This window comes from Panthera uncia, chromosome F1 (genome assembly GCF_023721935.1).
Source record: "Panthera uncia isolate 11264 chromosome F1, Puncia_PCG_1.0, whole genome shotgun sequence".
Taxonomy (NCBI): Eukaryota; Metazoa; Chordata; class Mammalia; order Carnivora; family Felidae; genus Panthera; species Panthera uncia.
In genome coordinates, this window is record NC_064813.1 from 26296259 (window position 1) to 26312211 (window position 15953).

Here is a 15953-nt window from a genome sequence, read left to right on the forward strand (position 1 = left end):
TTTCTAAATGGAGCTTGGGGGGGGGGGGCGGGTGCAGAAAATGAGCTGTGGGAGTGAGTCTATACTTTATAGTCCCTGCCTCCAGGTGCCTCACAGCTCAGGCCTTCTGCCCCAGGCTAGGACCAATTCCAGCTCCTAGGTTGGTGAACCCAACAACAGCTTTCAGCTGTCTGGTTCTGAACACAAGCAAGAGAGGAAAAATCCACAAGTCCCCCTCCCCTTCTATGCTAACTTTTGGGGACTTTTGTCCCTGTGATCGGCAGGTAGCCCAACACTACTTACTGTTACCTCTCACTTCACAGCTTCAGGTGGGGTAATAAATGAAAACAGAGGAACAACAGTTCCCAAAGTGTGGTCCGAATGCCCCAGGGGGTCTCAAGGCCCTTTCAGGGTGCCTATGAGGTCTACATCACAATTCCCCCCCCCCTTTTTTTAATCCTAATCTCTCACATGTGCACGGTGGGGTTTTCTAGAGGCTACCTGATGTGTGATGACATCCTCTCTCTGATGGCTTATAGATACGTACTTGTGTTTTCTTGTACTTAAAAATCTTTTCCATTTGTAATTGATAAGACAGTAAATAGCAATAGATATAACTCACATAAACAAAAGCTCCTTGGTGTCCTCAATAATTTTTAAGAAGAAAGGAGCTTTAAGGCCAAAATGTGAGAGAACCACTGATTTTAAAAAGCACATGGTGTTTCCTGCTTTCCACTGTTCCTCACTCTCAATCTCCAGATAGCCACAACCCATTGTTATCCTGGGGGACCTGAACAGCCATGCAGAGGCCACAATCTGCACGGGAAGGAGTCCTCAGTTGCTCTGAGGACCCAGCTCAACTGATACCCGTGTCTGATAAGTTCCATCCCCATCGGGAAGAATGTCTCCATAACCTCTTTCTTAGACAATTTCTTCCCCGTTTTTCAACCAGATCATGCAAATTTCTGGGGGGTGAAAGCCATGAACTCTGCAGAAAGCAGTTGTAACCCTTGGAAAAGTTGTGGTTTGCTCTGACCTATGGGGCTCTAGAAAGAAGAAATAAAGTTACATACAGTACAGGTATCATAGGTACAGAGCTTACAATAGTAGAAATTGGCAACGGGGTTTCCCAATTAATTCTCTTCATTGTAGGAAACATGTAAAACCAAGAACGACCCAGAGCGCGGGTCCATCAACAACAAACTTTGTTGTGTACCTTCCTCTAGGGCAGCGTGCTGGTGAATGACGAATGTGGAGGTGAGCCAAGTTCTGTCCTCTAAGTGGGCAGAGTGGAGTAGCCTCATAGCTTTGAGTGTTTGGAAAGTGTGTCAGGATCATTTACTGTTAACCTTTGAAATACTTTTATGAGTCACAGAATAGGAAAACTGAATTACAAAATGTGTGACTGTTTGTGATGAGTAATTCAGCAAAAGACTGGAGATTAGAACTCAGCCTTCCTTTTTTTTTTTCAACTCCATGCTAGTGCAAATAGATACCACAGCCACCTTGGCTCTGCTTGGGCTCTGAACTGCCTTGTGTCCTTGGGCCGGCACTTTTGTGATTGCTATGGTATGAATGTATGTGTCTCCCGCCCACCCCCCAGATTCACTTGTGGAAACCGTAACCAGTAAGGGTGATGGTATTAGTAGGTGGGACATTTGGGAGGTGCTTAAATCCTGCCAGTGGAACCCTTATGAATGGGATTAATGCCTTTATAAAAGAGGTTCTGAGGGGCACCAGGGTGGCTCAGCAGGTTAAACATCTGACTTCAATTCAGGTCATGATCTCATGGTTTGTGAGTTTGAGCCCCACATCAGGCTCTGTGCTGACAACTCAGAGCCTGGAGCCTGCTTCAGATTCTGTGTTCATTTTACTCAAGAGCCTGCTTCGGATTCTTCTTTGGATTCCCTCCCTGGCCCGTGGTCCGTCTTTTTCTCACTCTATCTCAAAAATAAGCATTAAAACAACAAAAAAGAAAGAAGTTCTGAGAGATCCCTGGCCCAGTCCTACCATGTGAGGACGTGATGAGAAGTCCACAGTCTCCAACTGAGACCAGGGACCTCATCTGAGCCCACTGATACCCTAATCTCAGACTTGCATTTTCCAGAACTATGAGAACTACATTTCTGTTGTTTATAAGTCACCCAGCCTGTGGTGTTTTGTTATGCAGCCAAATGGATGAAAACAGTGACCGCCATCAGAAACAAACATAGGTAATAAACAGATTGTGTTGTGGTTATGCCCTCAAATTCACAGAGATTCGCATCACAGAGGGGCACCTGTAGTGAAAGACAAAAAACAAAAACAAAAAACAAAAAACACCACACCCTGTCCCTACGTGGACTTCCTTCTCCTTGACTATTCTGCTAATTTTCCAGATGGTGCTGTCCTTCACGTTCCCGCCGAATTGGGTCCCATCCAGATGTGAGCCACGCAGAGCCGGACAACATCCTGGAAGGGCTGCCTCCCACCCATCCGTGGGCCTCACCCCTACACCCCACCTTGCTATCTGGTACTCTGATAAAAGGAGGAGCCTTGTCTCAACAAAATCTTCCTTCTCTTTTTCCTAAGGCTTGGAGGGGGAGCAGAGGTATCCATGCCATACTTCCAGTACTCTTCCCACACAACCCAGCGGTCCAGGTTCTCCCCTGTCTTCCCAAGAGCTTCTCATCCCAGGGAGAATCAACAGGGTTGGTATTAACCCTCACATCCCAACTTACAGCAACTTTGTTCCAGTTTTCCTACCTTCTCCCTCCCTTCCCTGAGAGCAGGAGGGCAGGCAACTAACAGCTCTCTCTCTCTCTCTCTCTCTCTCTCTTTTAGTGTTTATTAGTTTTGAGAGAGACAGAGCATGAGCGGGAGAGAGGCAGAGAGAGAGGGAGACACAGAATCCGAAGCAGGCTCCAGGCTCTGAGCTGTCAGCAAAGAGACCGATGCGGGGCTTGAACCCACGAACCGTGAGATCATGACCTGAGCCGAAGTCAGATGCTTAACTGACTGAGCCACCCACCCAGGCACCCCTGTTTGCACTCAAAGGTTATGCCACTCATCAAAATCTGGGAGTGGAGATTCATCTGGTCCCTCTTCCTATCTGCCCAGACTTGCCCTAAAATGTCTCCGTGATCAACGGTCCAGCACAACCCCAAGTCAGCCGTAGATTTCAGCCAGATCCTAAGCTGTCAGAGATTTTCCGGTCTGACAACAATGATGACATTTAATGTGTAAGCAGAGAACTACCGTGTACAAAGTGCTGCCATGTACGTTTTTCACACCAATGTCTGTGGTCTGGGCATTATCACAACTTTATTTTACTCAAGGTTATTGCTTTGTTTGCTTAGCATCTATTAGCTCTGCTTTTTTCTGATAATAAGAACCCCTGCTCCTGACAAACACATAACACATATTAGAAAATTAGTTTACCTGACTCTAATGTGTGCTTCTGTTAAGAAGCACCAATCTTTTTTTTTTTTAATGTTTATTTACTTTTGAGTGAGAGAGAGAGAGAGAGCAAGCAGGGGAGGGGCAGAGAGAGAGGGAGACACAGAATCTGAAGCAAGCTCCAGGCTCCGAGCTGTCAGCACAGAGCCCAACGTGGGGCTCGAACCCACAAACCATGAGATCATGACCTGAGCTGAAGTCTGATATTTAACTGACTGAGCCACCCAGGCATCCCTAAAACATATCAATTTTAATCCTGCCACCCAAACATAGCCCACAGTGTATTGGTTTCTCTCTCTCTCTCTCTCTCTCTCTCTCTCTCTCGCCCCCAGATCCGGTCTCTGACCTTCTGTGTTTGGCTTCGTGCCCTGGGAGGTTATGCTCATCAGACTGCCCCTGGGGTCTCCTTGGCCTGAGTAGTTTTGGCCGGTGGAGGAGCATCCTCAGCAAATGTCAGAGAGCCAAAAGAGGGAAGGGTTGGGGTCACAAACACCTGTACCCCAACCACCTCACTGCAGTCTGCCAGCTGCTGTGTTTCTCCACAGGCACAGCACTTGCTAGAAGGCGCTTCTTCTAGGGCACCGGTCCTTGCTCGCCCCTTCAGATTTGGGGGTGTAACGGTTTCCCTGTGCTGCAATCTCTGGGTACTTCACTGTGACTTACTGGTCTCCCCAATCCTGATTGTACCTCTGTGCATGATCCCGTGATTGAATTCTATTCAGTGAAATCATTTTGAGTGTGCCAGTTATTTCTTACTGGGATTCTGTTACCCACAGCCAATCTTAGAAACTCGTCCTGATGGTTGCAGTGATTAGTCTGGGGAGTGGCACACGATCCGATTCAGACCAACCGTAGTTTTCCTGTGAAAAAAAGTATTTTTGTAGCTAGAATTGGGAGAGAGAAGCCCATTCCTCTAGAATGGTGAAGCTAGGAGGATATGCATAAGCTTTATGCTGGCTGCCACATCCCCACCTCATGGAAAAAGCCATCCAAATCTTGGTTTTAGTTTCTTGGGTTCTCACACAGCCCTGATTCTTGTCTTTCAAATAGCTTCCTCTTTGTGTCTAAGCCAGTTTGAGTAGATTTCTGTTACCAGCAACCATTGCAATTAAGATGGTTATTCAGCTAGTGAGTGGGAGGGTTGAAGTTCAAACTCTAGTCATCTGCCTCCAAAGCTGATATTCTCGGGCAGATAGTCCACATTCATAACTGTGACCCAGATGCCTCCCCAAAGCCTGTCACAGCTCTGGAAAGTCCCACCATTAAAGATCACTCCTAGGGGAAAAGGCATGTTGTATCTAGGAGTTACCCATAGCATGATACAGACATAAATGCATTTTGAATGTTAAGATTATGTGAAAAGTCTGTATTAACTAAAAGGTGACCAACTGAGTCATATCTTTAATGTTTAAGAGGAACTTTATACAGAAAGGAATCTTATGATAAATCTAGTAAAGACCCTCCATTTGTTTTCTTTATAAGTCCAGATTTTCGCTCATACTGGTATTGTATGAGCCCTCAGTTTAATAAACCCCTTATAGGAATGGCTCCTTCCCAAAGTATTTCCCAGCTTATCACTGACAGGAGATGGAAGGATTTGTCTCACCGGATACCTCAGAAAAAAGGTGTCCCTTGGAAGTACTCCACTCTGTCAAGACAAGTGGAGTTGCTGAATCTTGTCTAGATGCTGATAAAAAGTAACTAAGGGAAGTTTTCACGGGGAGTTACAGATCACCACAGAGCAACTAACAAGGTGGATTTCAGAATAGGGTGACTATAACCTAGATTAGAGGAAGTTATATATAAACCCAAGGGTTCTGAGGATGTAGGGACCTGGTGTTCTCCCTTCTTGTTACCTATCCTTTGCAGGATATCTTCCCCAAACTGCAGGAACCTCTCTAATGAAGCAGTATGTTCTTCTTCTAGCCAATTCTTTTGATATTAACTCATGCCAATTAGCCTCCTGTGCCCACTTGGTAATGTGAGCCACATTATCAATAACCATCCAGGAAAGGATATCTTTAGTGAAGATCGTGAAATCTTGTCCATCATAGGCCTGCTGGAGAAACATGGTGCTTCTGTTCTCCAACAACTCTGAGCCAATGATTCTCTGGTAACTGTGAAACCCTGGCACACACGTGCAGGTCACGAAGGGGCTTAGACAGGGACGTGGAGGTGGGCATCCAGGTGATGACTAGGGGAATGGCTGGAAGCGTCCTCTGCCCCCAAATACATCACCCCACAGGCATGCCTCCAGGAGGTTCCTGTGAGATAACCCACTCATCAACAGATGTTTGCAGAATACCTCCTGCATGCCATAGGAACATGATCATTTTTGCCTTGGGGAATTATCCGATAATGGGAATGACCCACACTGATAAACTTTATAATGTGGTAAAGTTTATGCAAAAGGGAAAGATATGCAAGAGCCAAAAATATCCTGGGAAAGTTAACATAGCAAGTCACTGTACATAAGCAAGCGGCTCACTGAGCCGGGCTACCAGGAAGTGAGACACAGAATGGCCAGATTCAGAATGAGAAAGAAGATACAGGTTAGAAGCCTGAATGGGCGTGGCATAGAGATATGGAGGGCAAAGGACAGAGGGCTCCTGAGAAGAGACGACTCGGAAGATGCTTAGGGCAGGTGGCAAGCACTGAACGCCATCAGGCTTTGCCAAAAGAGTGCAGCTCAGCAACCAGCTACTCGAGTTCACTGTCAGCCCAGGGCAGCCACCTGCAGGGATGGGGGCTGGTGCAGGGGCGGGCCCGTCTCTGCTACCACCTGAGTGATTGTGCTGACTCTGCAGCTGCTTCTGTTCCACCTTGAAGGTCTGCTGCTGGCCCCTTGGCGGCTGAGTGTACCTCTCCCGGTGACCAGGCATGGGGTTCTCCACCATCTACAGAGCCCATGGCTCCTTCTGCCAAGAGACACTCATAGGTAATGATGGGATGAGAAATAAATTCAGTGAAATAAATAAATGCAGTGAATTGCCCAGGTGAAAAGATGTCAGAGTGAGTCCCCGGGAAGGAGGCCTAAAAGGAAGATATTTAGAGTCACAGACAACCCACGTTAGTGCTCTGGGTTCAGCTGCATCCTGGGACCTAGCTGTCACTTCCTTTCACAGAATCACAGAACCCTAGGAACTGGGGCCTAGAAAGGATCTTAGAGCTCTAGCCCAAGACCTGGAGGCTCTTTCTGTCCAGGTTTGGAAATTTAGGATGAAATTTTATAGGTAATCTCATCTTGGAAGTGAAGCAGAGAGCCCTGTCCTGGGCTTCCGGGAAGGACCCATGATCACTCATTGGTCCCCCAGGGTTGCCGTAAGAGGGCTTGCAAACCCTGATAACCCACCCCCTTGTTTTATGAATGAAGGCTCTAGGTAGATAAATGAGGGCTCCCACCTTGCCCCTGTGTGTGCATGGGTAGGTATGTACACAAACACACACACACGCACACCCATACACACACCCCAGATCACTCAGAGAACCCACATGAGGGCTCAGCCTCCTGAGAAAAAGTCCTTTGAAAGCACAGTGCTTTTCCTCGCTCTTTGCGGAAGGCTGTGGGGGCTGAGCAGAGTGAGGCCCTCTAACATGTGGGGCCACATCCACATCCAGGGACTTCTCTTGGTTGTCTAGGGACGGTACTAGACACCTCCTCCCCAGAGTGTTTCCAGATTACCCAGGTGGATGCTGTTGTCCTTTTGTGAATTCTCTGAGAACTCAGATCTTCCCATGTGGCTCTTGCCACTGCGGAGAATCATGGATGGGTGTCAGGTTCCCATTCCCCAGGCTGAATACTACTTAATGATGTTTATTTCTTCCTCTTTATTTGTAAGATATATTTAAGAAAAAAATATCGGGGCACCTGCGGGGCTCAGTCGGTTAAGCATCTGACTTCGTGTCAGGTCATGATCTCACTGTTTATGAGTTCTAGCCCCACATCGGGCTCTGTGCTGACAGCTCAGAACCTGGAGCCTGCTTCGAATTCTGTGTCTCCCTCTCTCTGTCCCTCCCCTGCTTGTTCTCTGTCTCTCTATCTCTCTCAAAAATAAACATTAAAAAAATTTAAAATATATATATAGAATTTAACAAAATCATCTCACAAGCGGTTAGGTAATCTTTGGTGCATACAAGTCTGTCCACACTTTGCTTTTTTCTAAAACTGTGTCTGAAAGAATTCATGTAGGCTGTCTTTTAGAACCGGCCGCCCCAAGGCCAGGATGCCTTTACCTTAACTATGAGGGGACACAGGATTCCCTGAGGCTGAAACCAGGCCTGCCGGGGCCCCTTCCGCCTGATTGCACCAGTTCTGTAAAAGCAGAACTGTTCTCTCCTTTCTCCTTGCTTCTCTAGCAGAGGTGGGGGCCGCTTGGCAGGGCTCAGAGTAGGCACCCAGCCCCGTGGGCCCCTCCGTGGAGGTGGTATTCTGCACGTCAGCTGCAGCACTGAGCAAGATGAAGTCTGGTCTTCCTTCCTTAGGCCTGGGCAGAACTGAAGACCCGAAGGCCCCTTTCCATGGCTCTGAACTTTTACCTTCTCTGTTTCCTTCCTGGGGCTGGGGGGGTGGGGGGATGAGGGTTGGGATGAGGAGGCAACAGTGGAAGACACTCTCAAGTTGGGCATAAGTGTCTTTCCCCAAAAAAATGTTGGTTCTTGTAAAAATAAGATCCAGAGATTGAAGCAGAAGGACAAGCACTACCCCCGAATCAATAGTTATCACATTCTGCCTTCTATTCTCTTTATCTTCACTTGCCTTCTACCGCCTTCTCGATGCTAAAGCCCTTAAGGACTGGGACTTTGCTTTTTTCCTTTGTGTTTCCTGCCAAGGCCTACCACAGGGAGGCTTGGCACATGGTAGGAGCTTCATAAATATTTGTGAATTAAGTTTTTGGCAGAGCATTTTATTTCTCTGCCTTGAAATATGCTGAGATGCACAGGAATCTATTTAACCTGGAATGCATACCTTTAAAAATACTTTTCGGAAAGTGCAGGCTGGCGAATGGGGAGCAGAGCTGAAATCTAATTTGCACCTAGTCTGGAATCTGCACAAGGTGTATGTGCTTGAACCTGCAACTGATTTTGAAACCGTTCCACTTCTCTACATCTGGAAAGGCTTTTGTGGCTACTCTGCAGATACGCAACGGTTTAAAGGAGGCAAGAGGAAGAGCAAATCATGAACATTAGTTCTCACATCTTCTTAGTATCCATCCGTGTATTCGACAAGCATGTGAGCGCTTCCTCTGTGCCAGGCACTGTTCCAGGCCCTAAGCACACAGCACACAAAGCAGATACAAATGTCTGCCCTTGTGAAGGCTTCGCCCTAATAGATGGAGGGGAGGAAGGCAGACAATGCAAAATACATAAATATATATCATGTCTCTTAAAAGGTAGAATGGATATAAAGTTGCAAAGGGGACTATGCAGTACAATTTAAAACAGGGATGCTTGTGAAAGGCGTCCCCCAGAAGGTGACCTCTGAACCAGTGACTGCCGGGAGTGAGGGAGCCAGGCAGGTATCTGGGGACACCAGTTCAGGCAGGGGACTGTACAAAGACCTGAAGGAAAGGGAAGGCAGGGCATGTTCCAGGAGCAGCAAGAAGGCCTGGGGCTCGAGCGGACAGAGGGGGGAAGAATAGTTCAGAATCGCTTCCACACTTATTCATAGGAAAAAAACCTACAGAAATTAAATTCCAGGCAAAGAATGGGAGAGAAGGAAAAGGGATTTAAAAAGAGACTGTTTCTTTTTTTTCTTTTAGTTTAGTTTGAAGAGGAGGAGGGGCAGAGAGAGGGAGAGAGAGTCCTAAACAGGGTCTGTGCTAATGGAGCCCTATGCGGGGCTCAAACTCCTGAACCATGAGTTCATGACCTGAGCTGAAACCAAGAGTTGGATGCTTAACCAACTGAGCCACCCAGACACCCTCAAAGAGACTGTGTTTCTGAGCTAAGCTGGATTGGTATAGATAGAACTTCCCTTGGAATCTGGGGTTCCTTTTATGACATCAGGTCTATATGCCCAGGCCAACAAGCAAAAAACAAAACAAACAAGCATCAGCAACTTGGAGCATCCCTGCGCAACGGGAGGATCTAGGCTATGAGTGTCACTGACGTCATCTCCATACATATTTACATACATATTTACAATTCATATAACTTCACTTTCTTATGAAAATATAACCTTATAAAAATCTGCATTATCCAGAGTTTATAAGAGGGAATTAGAAACATGGTCCGTCGACAATGCTGTCCAAGTACAGCGTGATGTCTTTTTGCCAACCTCAATCTCAAGCCAGGTCCTGGTTTTTCCGAGCAGTCTGTCTCCACCAGCCAGGCCTGACTTCAAAGGCTGCTCTGCCCCTGAAGGCTGGCCTTCATCTGCCGGTCATCTGCCTGCCTACCCTCCTGCAGCTGCGGCGTGGCTCTGCTCCAGGGCATCGCAGCCCTCTCCCCTTGCTTTGCCACAGGCCCACTTACCCATCTGGTGTGTCCACAAGTACAGGTCACGCTTGCTCCTTAGTTGGGCTTCCGAAATGCTACTTCAGCCATGATGGGAAGTTGCTGGACAGATGTTAAGTCAGTAACTCAGAACAGAAAAGATAGGGGGAGATCCATGGTACCCTTTCTCTCTTGGCACATTAGACCTTATGATAATTTATATCCTATAGATACGTTGCTCAGATGATCAGATAGTATAATTACGCAGGTTGAGAATCATTTGAAAAAAACCTGTATCTGACCATTTTGTATTTCATACAATTCAATCTGATCTTTTGATTCTTTCTTCTTGTTCCAATAATTATGAAATTAGATTTCTCTCACCTTTTTCAAGGACAGATTATCAGCATCAACTCACTTATTGAATGGAAATTTGCAGTTTATTTTATTTTTTTTTAACGTCTATTTTTGAGAGACAGAGACAGAGCTCAAGTTGGGGGAGGGGAGAGGGCAGAGAGTGACAGAGACACAGAATCCGAAGCAGACTCCAGGCTCTGAGCTGTCATCACAGTGCCCAACGTGGGGCCCGAACCCACAAACTGTGAGATCATGACCTGAGCCAAAGTGGGAAGATCAACCCACTGAGCCACCCAGGCGCCCTGAAAATTTGCAATTTAGAATTTAGTCTTCTATCCAGGCCAGTCCAACTGCTTCTTAAAGGACCTTGGCTGCCCTGTCCCAGCAGCCTCTGACAGATATTGCTGACAAGCCTGAACACCACAACTAAACCACCCTTAGACCAGATGCAGTGGTCACATTCTAAATTACGTTCCCTTTAACCTGTAGGTTGACTAGTTGGGCCATTTTTACAAAGGACTGTGAAAATTACTGGATTATAAAATAATTGATGAGGTATTTGCAGATATTCATCTGTGGGAGCAATGTACATTTATGGGTATCTGTGATGTACAAGGAATGGTGAGGCAATGTCAGGAACAGTAAACAAATCAGATCCCAGTTCTGTCCTCCAGGAACTTACAGTATTATTGCAGACCTAAAGCATGGACAGAAATAAATACAAGGCAGCAACACAGGGCAGCAAGCAGTAAGTGCTATGAAGGAAGTACCAACAGAGTACTCCAGTACTCTGCAAAGCTCGGCAAAGACAGACTCTGTTCTCATATGAAGGAATCCAGAAATGCTCCAAGACGGAGGTAGCAAACCGTCCATGAAGTTGGGCCTCCAATGGTCCGTGAAGGGCAGCAGCATTTGAATCACAACCATCAGAACTCCAATTTATCTCTTGAGTACAGGCCGTGTGTTAGGTCCCATGCTAAGTCCTTGATAAACATGAGTTTCATTTATTCCTCACAGCAACCCTTTGAAGTAGGTCTTGTAATTCCCATCTCGCAGATGGAAATTAGGGGCAGAGAAATCAAGAAAATTGCCTAAGATTATCCCTAGAATCCTTAAGTGGAGGAGACAGGATTCACACTCTGATCTCTTGCATGGGCACTCCCTCCACCTTAGATTACCCAACTGGCCCTAACATAGGGGCACTTCCCCTTTCCAGGCTCTATTTCAATCTCCTCCTCGCCTGGTCATCCCTGTTCTCTCCCGCCCCCTTGTGTCACAATGACTCATTGTCCCCGATTTCCCAGTCCCTGAGGGCCCAGGCTCCAGATCTTCTTACAAGTGGCTGTGGGTCCTGATTGGATAACCAGGTCAACAAAATTCCAATTAGTATTTGTTCTTTCTCCCAAATGGCCCTATGCCTTAATACAATCAGAATGATTATGATTCCTGGGAACTACTCTTTGGAATTTCAGGCATTGTGGGAATGAGGGGGAGAAGCAGACAGTAATACTTTTAGTTAAAAGGATCTTTGGACACTCCTCAAAACATGCAGTCACGTGGATGCTTCTATGCCCAATAAAAACTGCTAATCTCTCTCCTCACCACTCACCTAAGACAGGAACTTATTGAAGGCCCCCAAGTACTGAATGTGACAAGTTGATTTTTTAAGTTCCTCTTTCAAGACTACCTTTTGGAGGTTACCAATGTCTTATCTCATATAAATTTTATTCTTTTCTGAATTTCCAGTAGGCACAGACCCAGCTGCTAGGGATACAGCAATGAATACATCAAAGTCCCTTTCTCTGAGCTCTTTTCGATGACAAAGACTGGCAATAGATAAATACATAATACAAGATCAAGTGGTAATAACGCGTGTGAAGAAAAGTAAAGCAGAGACAGAGACCGTATGAAGAGAGCTGATCTTTTAGATAGAGGGACCAGTAAAGGCCTCTCTGAGCAGGTGGCATTTGAGAAGAAATTTGGGTACAGGGAGGAAGTGAGCCATAGGAGAAGAAACTGCCAGAGAGAACAGCAAGCCCAAGTCCTTGAGGAGGGTGCACAGAGGAATATAAATAGTAAGGAGAACCCCATAGGGCCACGTAGAGCTTTAGAGAATGAATGAATGAGCTCTGGTAGGTTTTTTTCTTAGTATTCTCTGTATACAATGATGACCATATGGTCTCATATTTCCCAGAAGAACTCCAGCTTATGAATCTTACTCTTTTTAAGTGATTCACTGAAGTTGTAAGAAAATGTAATTTGATATGCATACTCTTGAAAGGTATTCCAGAATAAGTATAAATTGGGACATCAGAAAGAATGTCCTTTGTCCTCTGTCTCAATTTGGGTTTCATAAAACAAGTGTGTAAAGAGCCTCATCTTTAACTTATGCCCCTTCCCTCCAGTTCTTGGCAACCCCCTGGGGTAAGAAGATTGAGGTCAATGGGTTTTAAGAAAGAATAGGCAGATATTTTAACTAGTCAGAAGAAAAACCTACAAATGAGTTCAATTTCTCAAGTTTAGATAGATTCCATGTCAGCCAAAAAGAAGAGAGCCTTAGGGGAGTGGAACATTGTCTTAGAGAAATTTTGGTTACACGTACCTTGGCAACAGCTCCATGGAAACAGACCGAAGTCTAATAAAGTCTATAGCAAAGGCCCACATTTTCTCATGTTAACTCTTTGAACTCTAGGCCATTTCTAAGCAGATAATCTGCAAGTCTGCCTTTTAACACTAGTCTGGTTGGCAACTTAGGGGGCTTATCCATTACCAGTCCTTGTCTCTGAAGGACCCTACCATTTGTGAAACAGATTGATATAGCAGATTGATACACCCATAGAGTTCTGAGTTAGTACCAAGAGACTGACCTTGACTATTTCAAGATGAAACACACAAACCACATATGGCTATGCAAGAGAGATCCCATATATGCCCCACACTAATTACACCCACACACATCAGGTCACAGTTTCACACAGGCTGAAGTGAAGAACAGGATGAGTTGTAAAGTGTGAAACATCATTTTTTCCCCTACACATTCTACACACATTTCTATACACATTCCACAACTACAGAAAACCACAGTTGCAAATTTGTAGTCATGATTGCTGTCCAAATTCTATATGGCTCACAGTCAGATAACTTCAATTTCTTAGAGATAATACCTTTAATATAAATTCACTCAGGAAGTATTAGTGCCTATTGGTCACTAGGTATTGCCTGGGAAATAAAGAAGAAAAGAATGAGGTGATCTCTCCCTGCCTTTAAGGGAAGAGTTTTGCAAATAGAAAATTATAGAACTGTAGACAGACACTATGGACTACAGACAAACAGTCTACTACAGGCTGGGGAGCCAATGAAAGCAACACTCTGGAAGTGACATTGGAGTTATCTTGACATTTCCTGGAGTCGTGACCCCAAACACTCTGGTATCTCTTCCCCATGTTTCCCCATCTAGAAGCTCCTACTCAAGGCCAGCATTAGGCACAAATATCACATAGACCAAGTCTCATTCATAACCCTGTCTCCCTTCCTTGTCAACATCCCTCAGAATGCTCAGTTGGGGTTCTGGCAGGATGCAGCCTTCACTCCAAATGAGTCACATAAATAGACCTGAAGGAAGAGACTCTTTGTGTATGTATGGGCAAGGTTAAGGGACTAAATGAGGGATGATGGCGCACATAGAAGCTAGCAATCAGGGAAAGCCATTATCACTCCTAGAGTTGCAGAGATAAGAGAAGCAAATAGTGTTATCAAGGTTCAGTGGGTCTAGATCCATGAAGAAGCGACTACTCAGGCAAAACTATATCGCAGAGGGACACAGCTACTACCAGAGGCATTGCAGAAAGAGGGCAAGGAGGAAGAAGAAAATACCCCCAACCTCTCTTTCCTCCCTGCTCTCTCATCTCTCTCCTTTCAGTGCCTCCCACTGGTGAACCCAAATTGAAATTAGCCTGCAAGAGCACTAGGTAATGCAATCTGTAGCAGTCAACTTCCTAGGGCACAAGGCAGGACAGAGAAGGCTTGGAGTCTAACGAGTCAACAGGAGAATAACCAACACAAAATGACCTTTCCTACCCTTTATAGCTGACTTGTTTTATTTCAAATTACACCAATGATCAAAGTGCCAAATATCCACATCCAAAGGTGCTGTGACATTGTGGTAAACCCCAGACTGTGGGCTCGAAAACCTGTATCTGCTTCGGACTCTGCTCATTATATGAGCTGAGTCAACCTCTCTATTCTGGGCCTGGGTTTCCTCACCTTGATTTTTTTTTTTTTTCCTTAGCCTACAAGTGTTAGTGAGACAATTACATGAAAGATTCTGTGCAGGGGATATTATTGGAGAGTTCTTTGAGGATAAAATGTAGGTGATATATAAGCTTTGAGCTTCTAGAATATCATCCATTTCTTTCTCCCTTCCTCTTTCCATCATTTGTATCTTATCCTCCTCACCCCTAGTCTTTCCCATTTCTGACTTGAATGGTGGGACTTTACTGGATTAAATTTCTGTGGAAGTAGGAACTATGTCTGTCTTGTTTACTGTTATATCTCCAAAAGTGCTTGACACATAGTAGCCCATCAACTAACATTTGTGGAATTAATACACAGATGATTTAAAAGAGCTCTTGACTGTCAAGTTCATGAGTCACCACCTATGGTGGTGACCCAGACCGAGTTGTAGACATTGGTTGCCAACCACTCAGGAGTACCAGTCCCTCGCTGGATGAGCAGTTGCTTAAGGCAGAGAAGCCTGGTGCTTCCAGTCCATGGGCCTTCTCCTGTATTTAGGACAACAGACGGCATCTGCTTTTCCAGTGACATGGATCCCCTAAAAAAATTTAAAAAATCCTCCTACTCAATTATTTTTTCTTACACCCATTAAACAAGTCCAGAACCATGGTTTTATCTTTCTAGGATCTTTTGTTATAGGTAGGGCTTATGGTAAGGAGGAAAAACAAACAAACAAACAAACAAACAAACAAACAAAGTAAACCTGAGCAATGGATCTGCTCCTCTATTCAATGCCCCTGAAACTCTGGGCACATCCCCATGAGATTCACTAAGCTAGTAAAGAGAAACAAAAGGAAAGGAAAGAATTTGAGCAAAAAAGAAGGGTAGCAATGCTCAGAAGGAAAGTGAGGGGGTTACCAGGAGTGTCTTTCCAGAATGGCTTCTGCCCCTCAGCAGGTAGGTGACCTCAAAAGCCTACACACATGAACTGGAAAACTGTCCAGCTGGCCATCACTCATGCAAGTCCTGGGTTTCATAAATATGCTTTCCCACCCTTGGCTTCATCATTTCACCACAGGGGGAAGACAAGCTGTTCCCCTCAGGCTGCCTCAGCTTTGGGTTCAGAGCAAAGAAAAGTTGTGATACTCACAGGCTGTGCTTCACTGTTAATACAATGATGAGAGGTAATGAGAGAACCGTCAGCCCCTAAAGTCCTTCTCTTTACGAATCTTTGAATTGAAACACCAGCCCTTGCTCTTCAGTGACTTAACTGAGCAACACCTAGGGGAGAAATAGTGTCATCAGTTGCTAGGTAGAATAGGGAGACAAAATGACGGTGTTGACTGCCTTCTAAGGTGACTTTTAACCCTTTATTGGTCTCACACACTGCCCATTCAGCTCTACTTCCTTTTTCCTGTCTGGGCCTGTCCCCCAGCTCCCTGGACAAACTCAAGCTGCTGTTTCCCAATGTGGCATGCTCTTCTGATGACAGCGCAGTCACAGCTTGATCC

The 15953-nt window shown here is 45.5% G+C and overlaps 1 protein-coding gene across 1 annotated transcript; it reads right to left on the minus strand.

Moving 5' to 3' along the window:
• Positions 1-793: 793 nt before the first annotated feature.
• LOC125925971 (major histocompatibility complex class I-related gene protein) lies at positions 794-6341 on the minus strand. The gene is given in 4 exon segments (XM_049635285.1): positions 794-944; positions 5274-5359; positions 5361-5544; positions 6200-6341. Coding segments are annotated over 4 exon segments (516 nt in total). The 5' UTR covers positions 6315-6341; the 3' UTR covers positions 794-813.
• Between the last annotated feature and the right edge of the window lie 9612 nt (positions 6342-15953).